This window comes from Notothenia rossii, assembly GCF_949606895.1.
Source record: "Notothenia rossii genome assembly, chromosome: 1".
In the NCBI taxonomy this organism is placed as follows: Eukaryota; Metazoa; Chordata; class Actinopteri; order Perciformes; family Nototheniidae; genus Notothenia; species Notothenia rossii.
In genome coordinates this window covers 67,103,075-67,119,719 of record NC_136912.1, presented here as the reverse complement: position 1 = coordinate 67,119,719, position 16,645 = coordinate 67,103,075, and the positions used below count along the sequence as shown (strand labels likewise).

The window sequence follows — 16,645 nt, the reverse complement described above, 5'->3', positions numbered from 1 at the left end:
TTGATTGATTGATTATAAAAGCAGTTTTCCAGACTGCATTAATATTAAGACAAAGCAGTCAAAAGAACTCCATCCAGTTTCCCTTTAAACTGTGGGTTTTCTCCGGAAGTTTTTCCTTGTACGATGTGAGGGTCTAAGGATAGAGGGTGTCGTTTTTTCCCATACTGATATTCTGAACAAACTGTGCTGTTGTATTAGCTGTAAAGTGTCTCTACTGTAGGTTATTTGTATTATATGTACAGCACTTTGGCTCGACCAAAAATCGTTTATAATGTGCTATATAAATAAAACTTGATTTGATTTGATCATCTCTGTGTGTTCAGAACCAAATACTCACAGAACATGCACGTTTTCCCTGGCTCAGCATTATTTGATTCTACTCGTTTTCAGAGGCCAAGTGTTTTCATTTTCGTCCTCTCAACTTGTACTTTTCCCTGATGTCAGGGTCTGCTGAGGATGACCTCATTCTGGAGGTGGTGATCATGATCGGCACCGTCTCCATGGATGACTCGTGTGCAGCCATGCTGGCCAAGTCTGGCATCATTCCTGCTCTCATCGAGCTTCTAAATGGTAAGAACCAACTCCCATACTGCAGCTTTCCCAAGGATTATGAAATGTACCATGTAGTGTTTTTTTAATTAGCTTTTAATGCCAGAGACTAAAAGTCAAGATCCTACATGGATAATGACTGTTATTTAAATCTAAAAAATAAAATATCTGATTGGGGGAAAATCCTTCTGTCATCCACTTTGAAAATCTTATTTTTATTTTCCTTCTCTACCTGTTTCCATCTCAGCCCAACAGGAGGATGATGAGTTTGTGTGTCAGATTGTCTACGTTTTCTACCAGATGGTGTTCCACAAAGCTACCAGAGACGTCATAGTCAAAGACACGCGTATCCTTTTGCTTATTAAAGTATGAGTCCACATTTCTTACCCATTGAAAGAGATTTATGTTTAGAGATGCAAGACATCGACATGAATGCAATTAATGGATTTCTAACCAGTCATGGTCATACTGGCTGTATATTGCTCTCTCCAGAGTTACTACATTTTCCTTCTTCTTTAGTGTGTGTGTCTGGGCCTTTAGTCCAAATGTTAACTCCCAGGACTGTACTGTATTTATCTCTCCTTGCTGTTTGTCCCCAATTGCTTCTTCATTGCAACCTCTTTAACCTCTCGATTTAGTTGTTTTTAACCCTCTGGGCATTCTTAGCTGCCTGTAATTGTGCACAGTTGTGGTCGGCGTTGGCGGTTTGTTTCAAATTACAAATATGCCCTCTGTCAGCACGATTGATGTTTTTCTTTCTGCGTGAAGAATAGAACAGGAATATCTTATGTAAGCACCGCTGTAGGAGGAAAGTGTTCACTTCATCACAGGAAATGCAGACAGTGGTTCCTCCAGCCGCAGGGCACCTGTCTCCAGTCTCTGTCATTAAATCAAAGCGTAGGAGAGGACCACAATACCACCACATCCCACCATTCCCCCTGCGATTGATTAGGGACACACAAGTGATTGTTTCGATGTCCCAGAGCAGAGAAAATGTTTTCTTTCTTTGAGTCCTAATCTCAGAAGCCCCTGCATACCTCATCGACCTGATGCACGACAGCAACACAGAGATCCGCAAAGTCTGCGACAACACGCTGGATATCATCGCTGTGAGTAAACACATGTCTTATGAACATCGTTTTTACACTCCATTTGATAACTTGGTTCCAAGGTCACAAGCAAAGGAATAAGGAGTCTAACATAATCATTTTCCCCAATGTTTTTTTAACACTTATAACGATAATATTTGACGTTTTATTTTCAGAAAAAAAGGAAATTGAACACAAATATTCAATATTATAAAATCAAGAAAGCCAACGGGAATTTGGTTTTAAGTGTGTGTTTTAAGGAATTGCACTCATTTGGGTTATGTTAAGGAAGAGCAACCACAACAACGTGTTTGTTTGCTGAACGCAGGTTTTTAGCTAAAATAGGAATATTCACAAAATCAACAAAAAATAATCATGTTGCTGAAGGTTTTAAAACAAGATTTTGACACTTCCACCAAGGATCTGAATTTAAATGATAAAGCAGAGCCACTAACAAAATTAGATGGGTCAAACTGCAACAAACCGAGTCCCACAAACTAATGCTTTTGTGGGTCTGTGGCCTTATTCAGCTCAGTTCCAAACAAACATAAAACATTTTGATCTTTTCCAAAGTCCTTACTTTTTACTGATGTGCCCGAGTCAAATTTGACTTTGGCAATTAACAAACCGATAAACTCCTGAGTCACCTTTTGTGACTGACAGGTGTGGTCAGCTCCCAGTCAGTGAGTGATCGCTGCCAGACCTCAGATCAGCGTAATTAGCTGTAGATTACAGCTAGGGAGTGCAGCGGGGCAAAGGAAGTGTTTCATTGAAATTATCAGTGCGACCTATTAAGCCGTGAGCCACATGAAAGGCAGCTCTGGAGTGTGTCAGCAACTGGACAGCAGAGGTGAGAGAGAAACCAGAAGCAGAGCTGCGGACACACACACACACAACACACACACACACACACACACACACACACACACACACACACACACACACACACACACACACACACACACACACACACACACACACACACACACACACACACACACACACACACACACACACACACACACATACACAATCATTAAGGGATCCTTTTGGCAGCACACGCCATAATGCTGCAGTCCTGAAATGTTTGGTCTTTGATCATCGTGGCCCTGATCATGTACAAACACACACGTGGCTTCAGGAGGAACTTTGTAGAGGTTCCAAGTACAGAGGCTTAATTCACTGTGATTTATTCTTAGCCCAGCCACATTTCCAGAGGAATATGTTGAAAAGCTTCCAAAACTGTTGTGCATTTCCTCGCCCCGCTGTGATGAGCTCATTCTGTGATGAGCTCAGCTGCTAACAACTGATTAGGCATATTTAACCAATAGAAAAACATGATTGTTCAGTGAAAAACATGAGTCATAATGCTTTTTCAGCCCCTGCTGACAAACTGTCCCACTGTCACCTCCAGTGTTTTGGGCGAGGTGGCCCTCTGTGACAGTCAATAGGCCTATATGAGTCTGGGGTCTCTGCTGGCTGTCAGTACCCGCGGGGCTCTGCTTTGCATCCGAATGATTAATCTTTCGGGCTGGTTCGTTGCTGTCTCAAAGGCAGCCTTTATCTCTCCCCCTTCAGCCCCCGCAGAGAAAAGAAAACAGAACTCTGTGGTAGTCTCTGCCGGGCTACGCACGCAAACAGGGGAGCGGACGAAGGTTTTTTATTAGCTGCAGTGAAGAGGACGGAGACGACACACGGTCAAACATGAACTTGATACAGAGCTGTGATTTTACTTGTATGGTCTGTTGTGCCTTGTGGCGATTAGTCAGTATAGTATTTCACATTTTGTGCCATGTCAAAACCACAAAGTGAACCCTCTCCTCTATTAGAGCTCTGGCTCACCACTCTTATACACGATACATTTCCAGGATGTTCAAACTGTTTTGCTGAGGTGAAAAACTTGTTGTTATGAGAATGAGAAGATTCAATAAAGGCTGATGCATTATCCAACAACGCCCTGACATGGTACTAATTTCCTTTAATACTGTCGTAAAAACATACATTCCCACTTCAACTATCTTTACCAAAGACCAAATGTATTAGGAGAAGAAAAAACTCTCATTAAGAAACGTAATTGTGTTCTCTCCTGTTTTGTGATGTATTGCCGGGATGATTGTTCTTCTAACACTAATTTTTGCCAAAAGAGGCTGAAGTCTTTACCATTACTTAAAGTGAGAAAACTATTAATGTCACTAATTTGAGAGTGAGGTGAGAACTAATTGATATTCTTACCTCTACTGGCATCCATGGAAAACACTGCAAAAAGGAAGAAACAGAGATTTTACAGAAAAACGAAGCGCTGAACTAATTCCAACATTTGTCCCAAAAAACTTTAGATTTTGCAGCAATTTGTGGACATATTTCTGTTGTTTTCTTCTCCACCTGACCCTCTTTTCCCCCTCTTACATCCTCCCAGGAATATGACGAGGAGTGGGGAAAGAAGATCCAGAACGAGAAGTTCCGCTGGTACAACGGTCAGTGGCTGGAGATGGTGGAGAACCGTCCGTTGGATGAAGCGGGAGAGCCCTTCCTGTTCGGGGAGGACGGAGAGTCCTTCATCGGGGAGAGAGACATCATGGAGAGGCCCGACCTGTTCTACAGCCCTGGTACTGAGAGCTTTAAAGGAATAGTTCGCTTTAAAAAAAAAAATTGAGAGTGAGATAAGAAGCTAGGTTACATGTTTAATAACCCATGTTCGTATTGTTTCATCCAGATGGGATCACGTCAACGGACGGGGCCATCAGTCCGGAGTTCTACACCGACCTCCAGGATGGAGAGCTGGGACAGTCCGGGTACATGAGCAGGTATTGAGCTTTCTGATCCCCTTTAAACCTAAACTAGGGCTAATAATTAATGTACTTTACCATATCTGTTTTTCAGCCATAGTCCATGTAATGTAGATGATGCAGGACCTGCATCATCCCCAATGAGTCACCATGATATGAAGTTAATGTTACTTCATATTTACTGTGAACCCTAAACTGTCAGTGTCAACACAAAACTGCACCAAAACGAACAATGCTGGAAACAATTTATCCTTTTTTTAACTGCTAGGTGTGTAAGAGTACTTAAGTTTCAAAATAAGAAAGATTGCAAACGGATGCAAATATTAAATGAGGGGAAAAAAGCAAATTCCAAATATGAATAATATATTTAATGCCGAAAAACAAGTGAGCAGATTGATGTTGTAAAGGTTTCCTTTTTTAAAAGCTCTATTAAATAATCTTTGTCTTATTGTGTGTGCACGCCAGCGTTTAGAGGGCATACAAACCATACAATAGTTTCATTTTGTCCTTTAAGTTATGGCAGAGATTTTCAATTGTATTCACTTAAGCCATTCCAATATAGAAAATATACATGGGCCCCCAATCCGTGTATCTACTGTCCATTATTTTTCTTTATTAAACAAGTAAACGGAAGAGCGTCTGAGAGGCCTTTTTGCTTTTTTGCTTCCTTACTAAATGGTCATTGGAGCGAGGGACGGGGCAAAACAATCCGTGTATCTACCGTCCAATTGTTTTTCTTTATTAGACACGTAAACGGAAGACCGTCTGAGAGGCGTTTTTGCTTTTTACGTTACTAAACTCACGGAAGTGATTTCAAAACAAAAGCACTCGTTTGCTTGGAACGGTGATAATGTTAAGGGAAACAAGGTGAATTTAGCGATCACAACAAAAATGGCCAAGACACATATTGAGCCCAGAAAATGGATGTTATTGAGGGCTGTAAATATAATAAGCCTATGTCTAAAATGGACAACATTGTTAGGAGATTTAAACTATACAGCGGTTCTGCACTGCGGTCAACTCAGCCGCCTCTCCACTTTGTTTTTTCAAATCAGCTTCTCTTCATTCCTGCTATATTTGACGATTGATACAAATATGTTTTACCACAAGTTCTTAAGAAAACTGACACTGTTGGACTCGGTTCTTGTTTGACTTCTACCAGAAATAAAATGAAGTACTTTTGCTGTGTACTTTCTGAGTAATCCTCTGTCAAAGTCCCCTCCATAATGCATGTTTTTCTGCTATATTTGATGAATGATAAAAATATAATTTTACCATTCGTTCTTAATGAAATTGATACTGTTTGACTTTGTATTAGTTAGCCTACCACTTACAATACATTGAAGTACTTTTACTGTGTATTTTTTGAGGAATCCTCTGTCAAAGTTCCCTGCTGAGAACAAAATTAAGCCACTTCTGCTAAGTTTGATGAGGGAATTCTTTTTTGTTGCCATTAGTTCTTCGTGAGATTTATCCTGTTGGACTCAGTATAGTGAAACTACCCCCACAAGTATTATGAAGTACTTACTGTATACTTTTAGTACTCCTCTGTTAATGTCCCCTCCTGAGAACAAGAATGCTATTTTGAATAAGCGTTAAGAAAACCTTTCTTCATGAGACTGATATTGTTGGACAGAGTATTTTAATAGGATGGTAGACTGCACACTGACAAACTCTGTCACTCTTGTTGGCCTCTTATGAAGCTGCTGTCTTTTAATATATGATTATTTCTCTGCTCCTAGTTCATTCCTCGCAGATTCTTCCATCAGTCCCAGTCATCGCATGTCAGTCAATAGAGCTTTGAAAAATGTGTCCAATTCAACTAAATGTTTTTTTGTGAGTGAAGGCCAGAGCCAAATTATAGATTGTTTGATTGTGTAATTACAAGGTGAGAGAAAATAAATCCACATCCTCCTACTAAACTTATTTTATTTCCTTTTCCATGTTATACTTATACTTACTTGCATTAGAACATTTGCATGTCTAACTACATACTACTATCTTCCCCAGCCTCAAAGAAATAACTTCAATTAAATGGATTCATAATTTTAAAAAAATGATAAAAATGTATAAATTAATAATGATGTGTGCAAAAATTTCAATTTAAAATATGAAATGAAAAATAAGTTTACTTTTGAAATAATTTCTCACAAAAACCTTTCTAAATTATAGTAAATTATTAAAAAAGTGTTTGGTATACGTTTCTCTGCCTAAAATAGTTGAAATTTAACGTAAACTATATCAAACACCACTTGCATGGCAATTAACCCATTTTTGCCCACTATTTAAATTGACTTTGGTTAGTTAATACAAATATGAATATATATATATATATATATAATATCAATATTTACATATATATATATATATATAGCATATAATTGATGCAGTCTTTCTGAACACTTTTTTTTTTTTAAATACTGCAAATGCAGAATATTTAAAATGTTCTGCACAGACAGTGCCTTAACTAACAGCAGTTGAAAAGATTTTTGAAAGGATACATTCCTCATGGACTTCAATGGCTCTCTAGTAAAGGGTGTTTTATAGTTGCTTGTATTATCCTCAGATAGTGGTTTGTTTAAATAACTACTGACATTTTATAAATATTGCAAAAAAGGGCTCCAAAAAAGGCATATACAGTATATAACCTGGCCAGCTTAGCCAGTGTGTATTTTTTCAAGCACCACAAGATTCAGAGTTTATCAAGTAAAATTCTGGGCCAATGATTGTGTCATTTCTCCAAACACATACACTAAAAATGACTGTTTGGAAGCCTTAAAATGTTGCAGGAAAAGGACTTTACATTGTATTATACTTAAAGACAGGGCTATTCAGTTAAGAGAAGAGCAAAAAGGAAAGAAAATTGTTATAATGGGTGATGTAACATGAATGCAGACATAATATGAGGTCCTTGGCACTCAGACTCTAGAGGGGTCATTTTGTGATCATGGGGCATCACTGTTACAGCATCAGGACAATATCATATGGAGTCAGACACTGGAAGTGTGCTGGAGGCATTGACTGGGACTGATGGAAGGATGAGGCTGATGAGACTGAAGAATCTGCGAGGTACGAACTAGCGGCGGAGGAATAATTATATATTAAAAGACGGCAGCATCATAAGAGGGCAACCAGAGGGACAGAGTGTATCAGTGTGCAGTCTACCATCCTCTTAAAATACTCTGTCCAACAATATCAGTCTCATGAAAAAAGGTTTTTTAACGCTTATTCAAAATAGCAGAGAAACATGCATTTTTGTTCTCAGGAGGGGACATTGACAGAGGATTGTTGGGAAAGTAAACAGTAAGTACTTCATAGTACTTGTGGGGGTAGTTTCACTAGTACTGAGTCCAACAGGATCAATATCACAGAGAACTAATGGCAACAAAAAAGAATTCGCTCATCAAACTTAGCAGAAGTGGCTTGATTTTGTTCTCAGCAGGGGACTTTGACATTATTTCTCAAAATGTACACAGTAAAAGTACTTCAATGTATTGTAAGTAATAGGCTAAGTAATACAAATTAAAACAGTATCAATTTCATTAAGAAATAATGGTAAAATTATATTTGTATCATTCATCAAACACAGCAGAAAAGCATGCATTATGCAGTCTACTAAGTAGGGGACTTTGACAGAGGATTACTCACAAAGTACGCAGTAAAAGTACTTCATTTTATTTCTGGTAGAAGTCAAACTAGAACCGAGTCCAACAGAATCAGTTTTCTTAAGAACTTGTGGTAACAAATATTTGTATCACTCGTCAAATATAGCAGCAGGAATAATGAAGAGCAGCTGATTTGAAAAAACAAAGTGGAGAGACGGCTTAGTGACCGCAGTGCAGAACCGCTGTATAGTTTAAATCTCCTAACAATGTTGTCCATTTTAGACAGAGGCTTATTATATTTACAGCCCTTAATAACATCCATTCTCTGGGCTCAATATGTGTCTTGGCCGTTTTCGTTGTGATCGCTAAATTCACCTTGTTTATAATAATCACCGGTCCTTCAGCAGGATACTGCAGTGATTCAAAGTGTGATTTTAGCAAACGAGTGCTTTTGTTTTGAAATCACTTCCGTGAGTTTTGCCCCGCCCCTCGCTCCAATGACCATTTGACCATTTAGTAAGGTGAAAAGCAAAAAGCAAGAACGCCACTCAGACGGTCTTCCGTTTACGTGTCTAATAAAGAAAAACAATTGGACGGTAGATACACGGATTCGAAACTCACGGAAGTGATTTCAAAACAAAAGCACTATGGTGATAATATTATAAACAAGGGAACGAAGTTGAAGGATCGGTTTATGTTGTGTTTGTTAGAAGTTTAGGAATTAGGTGCGTCAATATGGGCGATCATACGGTCATGTAGCCAGTGGTGGACTGGGACTAAAAATCATCCCGGGACTCTCGACCGGCCCACTTCGGTACCGCTAGTAAATTGTCAACGGGGGGAGTGGGGGATGTGCTAGTGACTTATCCGACCGGCCCACTTCGGTACCGGCCCATCGGGATTCGTCCCGATTGCCAGTCCGCCACTGCACCCAGCCCAGCCCACGTAAACTGTCAACGGGGGGAGCCTCGCTGCAGGGAAACGGTGGACCTAGTGTCCCGATCGGAGTGGGACTAATAATAATAATCCGTGCATTTCATCCATTAATTTCCCCAACATTGTGGTAAAAAAAAACACGTTTAATCCACGTTGGTGTACTACAACTACAAAAAGCATCGGTTTGTTTTCTCATCAGGAAATGCAGACCGGCTCAAACAAACGATTTTTAAATCATCATCCTCACGATAATTTAATGTATCATATGTTCGCCGAATTGACATGAAAGCACTAATAAATGTACTGACAAATATGAATATACTGTAGTCAACTTCATTAAGACGTTATTAACGTGCCTGAACTCAGTAATTCACAATTTCTACGCATGACAACACACTTTGTACGTGTTTGGCTCTCTCGCCGCACAGTGAAGCGTTCCCGCATTGACGTCACTTCCGGCTTCCCCCAAAACTTCAAAATTAGTCGAAGGAATTTTCCCGTGATGTTCGAAATTATTGATATTTATCGGAACGGTATCGCACCTTCTTTTTTAAACTGACGGTTCGAGATGACTAGTAGCCCAATATTTCATTGCACAACAGTTGTTGGGATGCTGTCACAGGCTCTTTAAACTATACAGCGGTTATGCACTGAGGTCAACACAGCCGTCTCTCACGTTTGTTATTATTTGTTCTGCCATTAGTTCTTCGTGAGATTGACACTGTTGGACTCAGTACTAGTGAAACTACCCCCACAAGTACTATGAAGTACTTTTACCGTGTACTTTTTGAGTAATCCTCTGTCAATGTCCCCTCCTGAGTACAAGAATGCATGTTTCTTTGCTATTTTGAATCAGCGTTAAAACACATTTCTTCATGAGACTGATATTGTTGGACAGAGTATTTTAAGAGGATGGTAGACTTGATATCAGCAATACTTCCAGTCAGCTACTCCGGCAGCAGCATGTTTACCCCTTGGAAAGTCTTTAGGGACTGACCTGGATAGCTGGTCTATCCTTCAGCAAAGTGACACACCCTTGTAACTCTTGTTGGCCTCTTATGAAGCTGCTGTCTTCTGCTCCTAGTTCGTTCCTCGCAGATTGTTCCATCAGTCCCAGTCATTGCAAGTCAGTCAATAGAACTTTGAAAAATGTGTCCAATTCAACTAAATGTTTTTTTGTGAGTGAAGGCCAGAGCTAAATGATAGATTGTTTGATTGTGTAATTACAAGGTGAGAGAAAATAAATCCCCATCCTCCTACTAAACTTATTTTATTTACTTGTCCATGTTATACTTATATACTTACTTGTATTACAACATTTGCATGTTAGCATATATGCTGGATATCTTCCCCAGCCTCAAGGAAATACAATAAAATAAATGGATTCATAATTTTAAAAAATTGATAAAAATGTATACATTAACGGAGCATTTAACAAATGGACGGTAGATACACGGATTGGCCCCCCTTGTATATATGTCCCTTTAAATGATCACACATCAAGTTGTGATCACAAAAGTGGTTTAAAAGACAAGATAAACATCGAGACTTAGGTTACAATTGTTTTTGATAAGAACCATATGGACCGATTAAAAAATGTATCCTATTCATTCAAACCTTTTGTAATAAAACAACATCTTTATATCATAATAATATAAATGAATGAATCAAAACTAAAATTGACATCCTGGCAGATTGCAACAGACCTTATTTTTTATAATCACTGATGGGTATAAACATGTGTATACTGTTATTAAAGCTGAGATAATGATTAAAATCTGGTTTAGTGAAACCAACAGTCAGTGCTAGCAAAGAAAGGAGAATCATGCAACCGAAGAAGATTGGTCAAATGTTTTTAAAACCTCAGCGAGTACTCCGTGAAAAGTGGAACTGGATGCAAAACTCAGACAGCTATTGGACCCCAACCCGGCACCCTCATGATTGTGAGTTTGTGACGCAGGTTGTCTTCATCAAGAAACTCTGGTCGTGTCAGATAGGAAACGCTAAACTGTGAGTGTTTACCTTCCGTCGGTCCGTCCAACAGCCTGCGCTCTGCCCTCGCCAATTGTTTTTTCTGAATTACTATTCGCTGATCTGTGTTATTGAACCAGACTGGGCCTGAGTCAACAAGCCCCGCCAATCCCAGAAGGCATCGCTCCACCCTGAACCGCAGTACTCCAGCTTTGAGAACAAACACTCTCGGGCTGTCTCTGTCTCCATGTTTCCCTCTTTCTCATTCCTCTGAGGCTCCAATACATCAGCTAGTATAGTTCCAATACGCCGCTCACATTCCTCCGCGAAACATGAAACTGAAGCCTTGGAATTAAAAATCAATCCTGTTATCGCTCTGATGGACCCGGAGTCCATATTTTAGTCCCAATATCAACGGCAGCTCATTTGATACGCTGCTGAGATGATGAATAGTTGAGGAAATACAGAGTTTATTGTGAGTAATTTGTCTTGTTTATTATCAAACTCCTCCTTGCGTGCGATAAAGCTTGTGTCGACGGATTTTTTTCTCTCCCCCCTCGCCGGCAGGAATGTTTAGCTTGGCTGCTGTTGAGAGGCCGACTGTGACCGGCTGAATCCACGACACAGTCTGTCCAATGAGAGAGAAATCCCAACCTGACTTCCCTTCACTCGTTTCTTTATTGTCCGTGTCTTTTCTCCTTCTGTCACTCTCTCTCTCTCGCACTCAGCTTTGTAACTGATACCTTTAAAATATACTGTGAGCGCCGGGGGAATCTGCGTCTGTGGGACTGTTTTAATTTGGCCGCTGTACTCGGAGTGATCCAGGTTAACATAATAATCAAAGCCAGCTCCGCCGCTTATTTTAAACTATGTGTGAAACATGGTGTGAATGGGGCCTTTTTAAAATGGCTGTAATATTGTACAATCACTGTTGTTTGTAATAATATCAGAATGAGAGTTATTCCAACTTTATGCAAAAAAGAGCCTTACCGACATGTTGGCCACTACTGAATTAAACGTATTGTTTTCTGTATACTTTATGAGAAGAAACTACATATAGTGACATTAGTCATTGCTGAGGGATCCATTGATCACAATAATACATCCTACGTGTTCATACATTTGGCAGCTGTGATTAGGCAGGAAAAAGCAATTAGTCCTCCTTATTAATAAAAGTAAAGAGCTCCTAATCAAAAGTGTTAAAAACGGATGTGATATTTCAAAATGTCTGAAAAAAATTCAAGTATTTAGTCCCGCTCTAATTCAATATTTTACACTGTAAGGACAGGGGGACAGATGAGTTGGTGTTAGAGAGGTGTCAGACAGACAGGCAGTGTGCGACTGTGCACACGAGCACGCCAACCGGAGAATCAATGAGTGCTTTGAGAGGCTGTCAGGATGTGACGGGGCAGCAGGGAGTGAAGTGAGGTAAATCTGAAGGAAGTGAGCACCGTCACAATCAGGTGAGACGTGGAGATACGATGGGAGGGTGCAGGGAAGGCGGGGGCGAGACCAGGTTCCTTACCGGGGCAGGCGTGTTGCTTAGCTGTAATCTGAGCAGTGACAGCGGGGAGAGATCAAAGCGGAGCCCAGCCAGGGGCCCTGGAGGAGGCAGACGCAAGGGGGGAGGGGAAGGGTCACGCAGAAGGAGGAGAAAGGCCTGATTCCCTTTCCTGTTCACTACCAAGGAATGTTCTCTGCGGGATGGGACGTGTCCTGCAGCCGCTCCTCTGGGGGCCACACTGGCATTTGTGGGAACACCGGGCCCCTTGTCTCAATGACCCCCAACCACCCTCTCCTCATTTTGTCAGCGTGTCACAGCACACATGAAGGGAAAGAGGTGGCAGATTGATTTGCATGTTTCATAATGAGAAATATCAGAGCCGTGTCAGGCGTCGTTTCTGGTGTCCAGACCGGCTGAATACATTTGATTTCCTCAGCTACAGGGTTTTTATATCCACATCTGCAGCTGGAGACCCGAGCCTTTTGTTGACACCAATATTAAGATTTGGTTTCCTACCCTTATTGAGAACAATGTTCTAAAGATGACATCTTTTATAATTTGATTGATTTGATTTCAATCACCAAATATTTCTATATATCAAAAAAAAAATGTTTTGGGTACATGCAGGTTTAAATTAAGTGTTATGTTTTCTGAGAAAATAACTTTTTCTAAAAAATAAATTAAAAAAAAAGAATATAGATTTCTACAAAATACTAAAAACAACAAAAATGCTTTGGAATGTTTAACTACAGTCTGACCAACATCCAATCCAAAAAATGAATAATAGGAACATAAAACAGTAGTCTGCCCAAACTGCCTGTATGGATAATTACAGGCAATTATATTAGAATTTTGGATTTAATCAGAGCTAATGGATGACCATCCCTGATGCTTTGGGAGATGCAACCTGTAAAATGTCTAAAAACACATTCCTGGCATACATTGCCAGGCAAATAATGTTGAATTCTTTGTATCATGTTGTCCAGTACAAACACATGACACCATTTTTCTTAAAATTAAGTTAAAAAAGTTGAAATACCGATTAGAAATAATTAGAAAATTAATGATTTGTCGATTAATCCCACTCGGGCTGTCCAACCCCCTCTGAAAAGATGAATGATAAATCTAACAGGTTTTAAATTATATGCAAATAAGAAAGAAAATACTAAGATTCCAAAATGTGGAATAGTCACAATGTGGTTAAACAAATGTAATTGATGATCCACCGTCCCCACTAAAAAAAAGAAATTAAATTAATTCATAATAAAAACGATTATTACCTGTTTACAACAAGCCGTAATTGAACAGATAAAATACCATGAATGTATTTGGATTTGCTCTAAGTGTGTTTTTTCACCCTTAGAGCTTTCCTGTTCTAAATTATCCTGAACTATGGCTGAGCATCAGGACTGACACAGGTCCTGCACATTTCCTGGAAGTCCAGGCTGGGGTGTAACCGGACAATCGGCAGTGTCTGGGGCTGACACGCGGGCCGGCCAGCCAGCGGGCGGGCGGGCGGATGCTGTGACTCAGAGCTCCAGTGTTCCTGCAGCCTCCTTTAGCGCGGCTCTCAAATCCCCCCTGACAGCCGTAGCGTGCGGAGAGGAAAAAATACATATTTCTGCCTGGAGTGGAGATGGTGGTTGGAAGGCAAAACAGAGTGGTGGAGAGGAGGGGAGGGGAGTGGGTGGGGATATGCTGCAAGCTGTGTAACTGATCGCTGGAAGTGATTTGGCTAAAAACAACACGTCATTATAGGCGCTTGCAGGGGCAAAGCAAACAGCTCGTATTTTAGAAGTACGGGAGAGGACCAAGAGCTGCGCAGCAAACAATTGGAGAGAAACACGGGGATGGACGTGTGAGATGTGGTGTCATCCATCAGAGCACAGTTTATCCATCAAGTGCTGCTTACGTTGCTGTGACCCCATCACCAGACTCAAAACTTCCAGCAGCTGGTCAGAAGATGGAGCGTGAAATGGGCCCCCTCCTTCTGTATCCACATCCCCATAGTAACTGATTTATACGGTGTAGATACAGGCCTTTTATCATCCCCCTAAACCAGCCCCAGTTTGCCGGGTGGAGGGCAGCCAGGTCCTCAAGGTCTGGTCGTCAGCCTCCGTCCTCGTCACAGCGCAGTGTTTTGACATCTTTACATTTCTTTATGGCTTGGCAACTCTACTGTTTACCCCTCCAGCCATTAGCAGTCTGTAACTCACACACTCATTGTGGATGTCCAACACCTGCACCAGGGGAGATGAATATTACATTCACTTTTTTATGAGATGTTTCTTTTCACCAATGACTGAGTGATTGGGTTGGTCCTGAGAGCCAGGGGTTTACAGAGAGTTGGCTAGTGTCAGAGCTCCACCTGGTGGTGCTGCTGGTGCTTTCTGCTTTCCGTCTTCCCAGAAAATGTTAAACCTGCTGCAGGGATTTGCTTTCATGGAGATACATCAATGAAGTTCTTATTTATTAGTTTCAAACTCTTCCTCTTTCACGACTTCCTCTGAACAAATTGTGTCTAAGTGATCTTTAAACTATTGTAATACGTTCCCCTGAGCCACTCCTAAAACATTCTGCAACCCATGACTTTGAAAAATTGCCTGGTTTCATGTCTCTTTAAGTAGTATTAGTATCTGTCCTAACCATATCAAATATTGTTTTATATATTGAGAGTTATGTAATAAAGATACTGCCATCTCTGTGTTTTTCATTCGGTCTCACTATATTTGAGATTGTAATAATTGTCCCCGTCTCTTCCCTCTTCTGCCCTGTCAGCGTGTCGGAGCAGTTTGTCCCAGCAGATCAACCGGTTAGCGGCTACGGCTTCCAGCCCGAAGAACAGTTTTTCTTCAACTACAACAATGCCTCCCGGTAAAAACCTGGAACCTGTCACTCATAAATACTGTACATATGTCTCTGACATTGAATGTGTGCTACTAAAGATGCGTCTACTGTGGAGGAATAGTAGCCACACATCTATTGTTTCTGCACCTCACAGCGTTCTACAAGTTTTCACTGTCGTCTTAACAATAAGTCAGTCTATTAATGAGGTGAACAATCTGCATTTTTTTGAACAAAGTGTCATTTTGTTTATTTTAAAGCACCAAAAAGTAATCACTTTTAAACAAGTATGACACAAGTATCTCACCCGCAACGTCCTTAAATCTCTGAAAGTATGTGCCCAATAAATAGACATATTTGTCGTCTTACTAACTTAAAACTTCTGAAAACAATCCTGTCTATGGCAGGCAGTCTTAGATTTCATTTTACTTTTATTCAGAATTTTTTTTAAATATAATTGTAATGTTTCTTAAGTGATTCAAGCACACATACTGTGTGTCAAAGCCTTATCATTTTATTTTTCATTAATACAGTATACAAAAATAAAGATCAAAAGCATCTACATATTTCAGAAGACAGCATTTGCTTCCATTCTTGCAAAATCATTTTCTTTTTTAACTGATCATCAATTTGATTAGCCATTTGTATTAGTTGTTAATTGACAAAGCATTGCAGCCCTTTAGTCGGGAACCATTGACTAACACATTAAACAAGTAGTTGAAATTGCTGGAGTTATAAGTTACCAATACACCAGCATTTAAAACCTTAACTCAACTAAGTAAACTCAAATGTCTAAGATTGTCTGTATAATAAAAAACAAACTACACATTTCCCTTTAAGAAACGGCCTGGAAAAATATTACGAAAAATTAAGTATTTTCTTGTTTTTGCACACAGTCTCTCACTGGAAGCTCTGCAGTACACTGAAAAAAAGAAAGAAAAGGTCCAGGCACTGTATTAAAGTGTCATTTATCTCTATTTCTGTGAATGTAATTGAAGAAGAAATGTAAACAGCCTTTAATGTCTTATATTGAAATATGTGTCTAAATATGAACAAATCTTAAATAATTTATATTCACTCTTTATCTTGTCCCTGATGCTGCTGGCCCACGAAAATATGAGAAAAAAATGTTTCTGTGTTGCAATATATCAAATGAATGGAAGGCATATTATTGTAGTCAACCCGTATTAGAATGTAATCCGTCACAGATGTTGGATTACAGCTTTTTGATATTTCTCAGCGCAGTGTCTGTGATTGTTTAAAAGAAAAAAAGTTGTGCATCGTAAATAAATATTTAAAGCCTGAAGCTGTTTGTTTTATTGGCAAATAAAAATAATTTATAGTTTGTTTGTGTATAAGCCA

General features: G+C 39.8%; 1 protein-coding gene across 1 annotated transcript in view; it reads left to right on the top strand.

Annotated features, from left to right (window-relative positions):
- The window catches only part of kifap3a (kinesin-associated protein 3a), a 35,118-nt gene extending 18,529 nt beyond the window's left edge, over positions 1-16,589 (top strand). Inside the window, exons 15-20 of the mRNA XM_079653313.1 lie at positions 445-570; positions 797-895; positions 1,573-1,658; positions 4,054-4,243; positions 4,351-4,441; positions 15,218-16,589. Of these exons, the coding sequence (XP_079509439.1) occupies positions 445-570; positions 797-895; positions 1,573-1,658; positions 4,054-4,243; positions 4,351-4,441; positions 15,218-15,317 (692 nt within the window). The 3' untranslated portion in view covers positions 15,318-16,589. The remainder of the gene's footprint in view (positions 1-444; positions 571-796; positions 896-1,572; positions 1,659-4,053; positions 4,244-4,350; positions 4,442-15,217) is intronic.
- Positions 16,590-16,645: the final 56 nt, after the last annotated feature.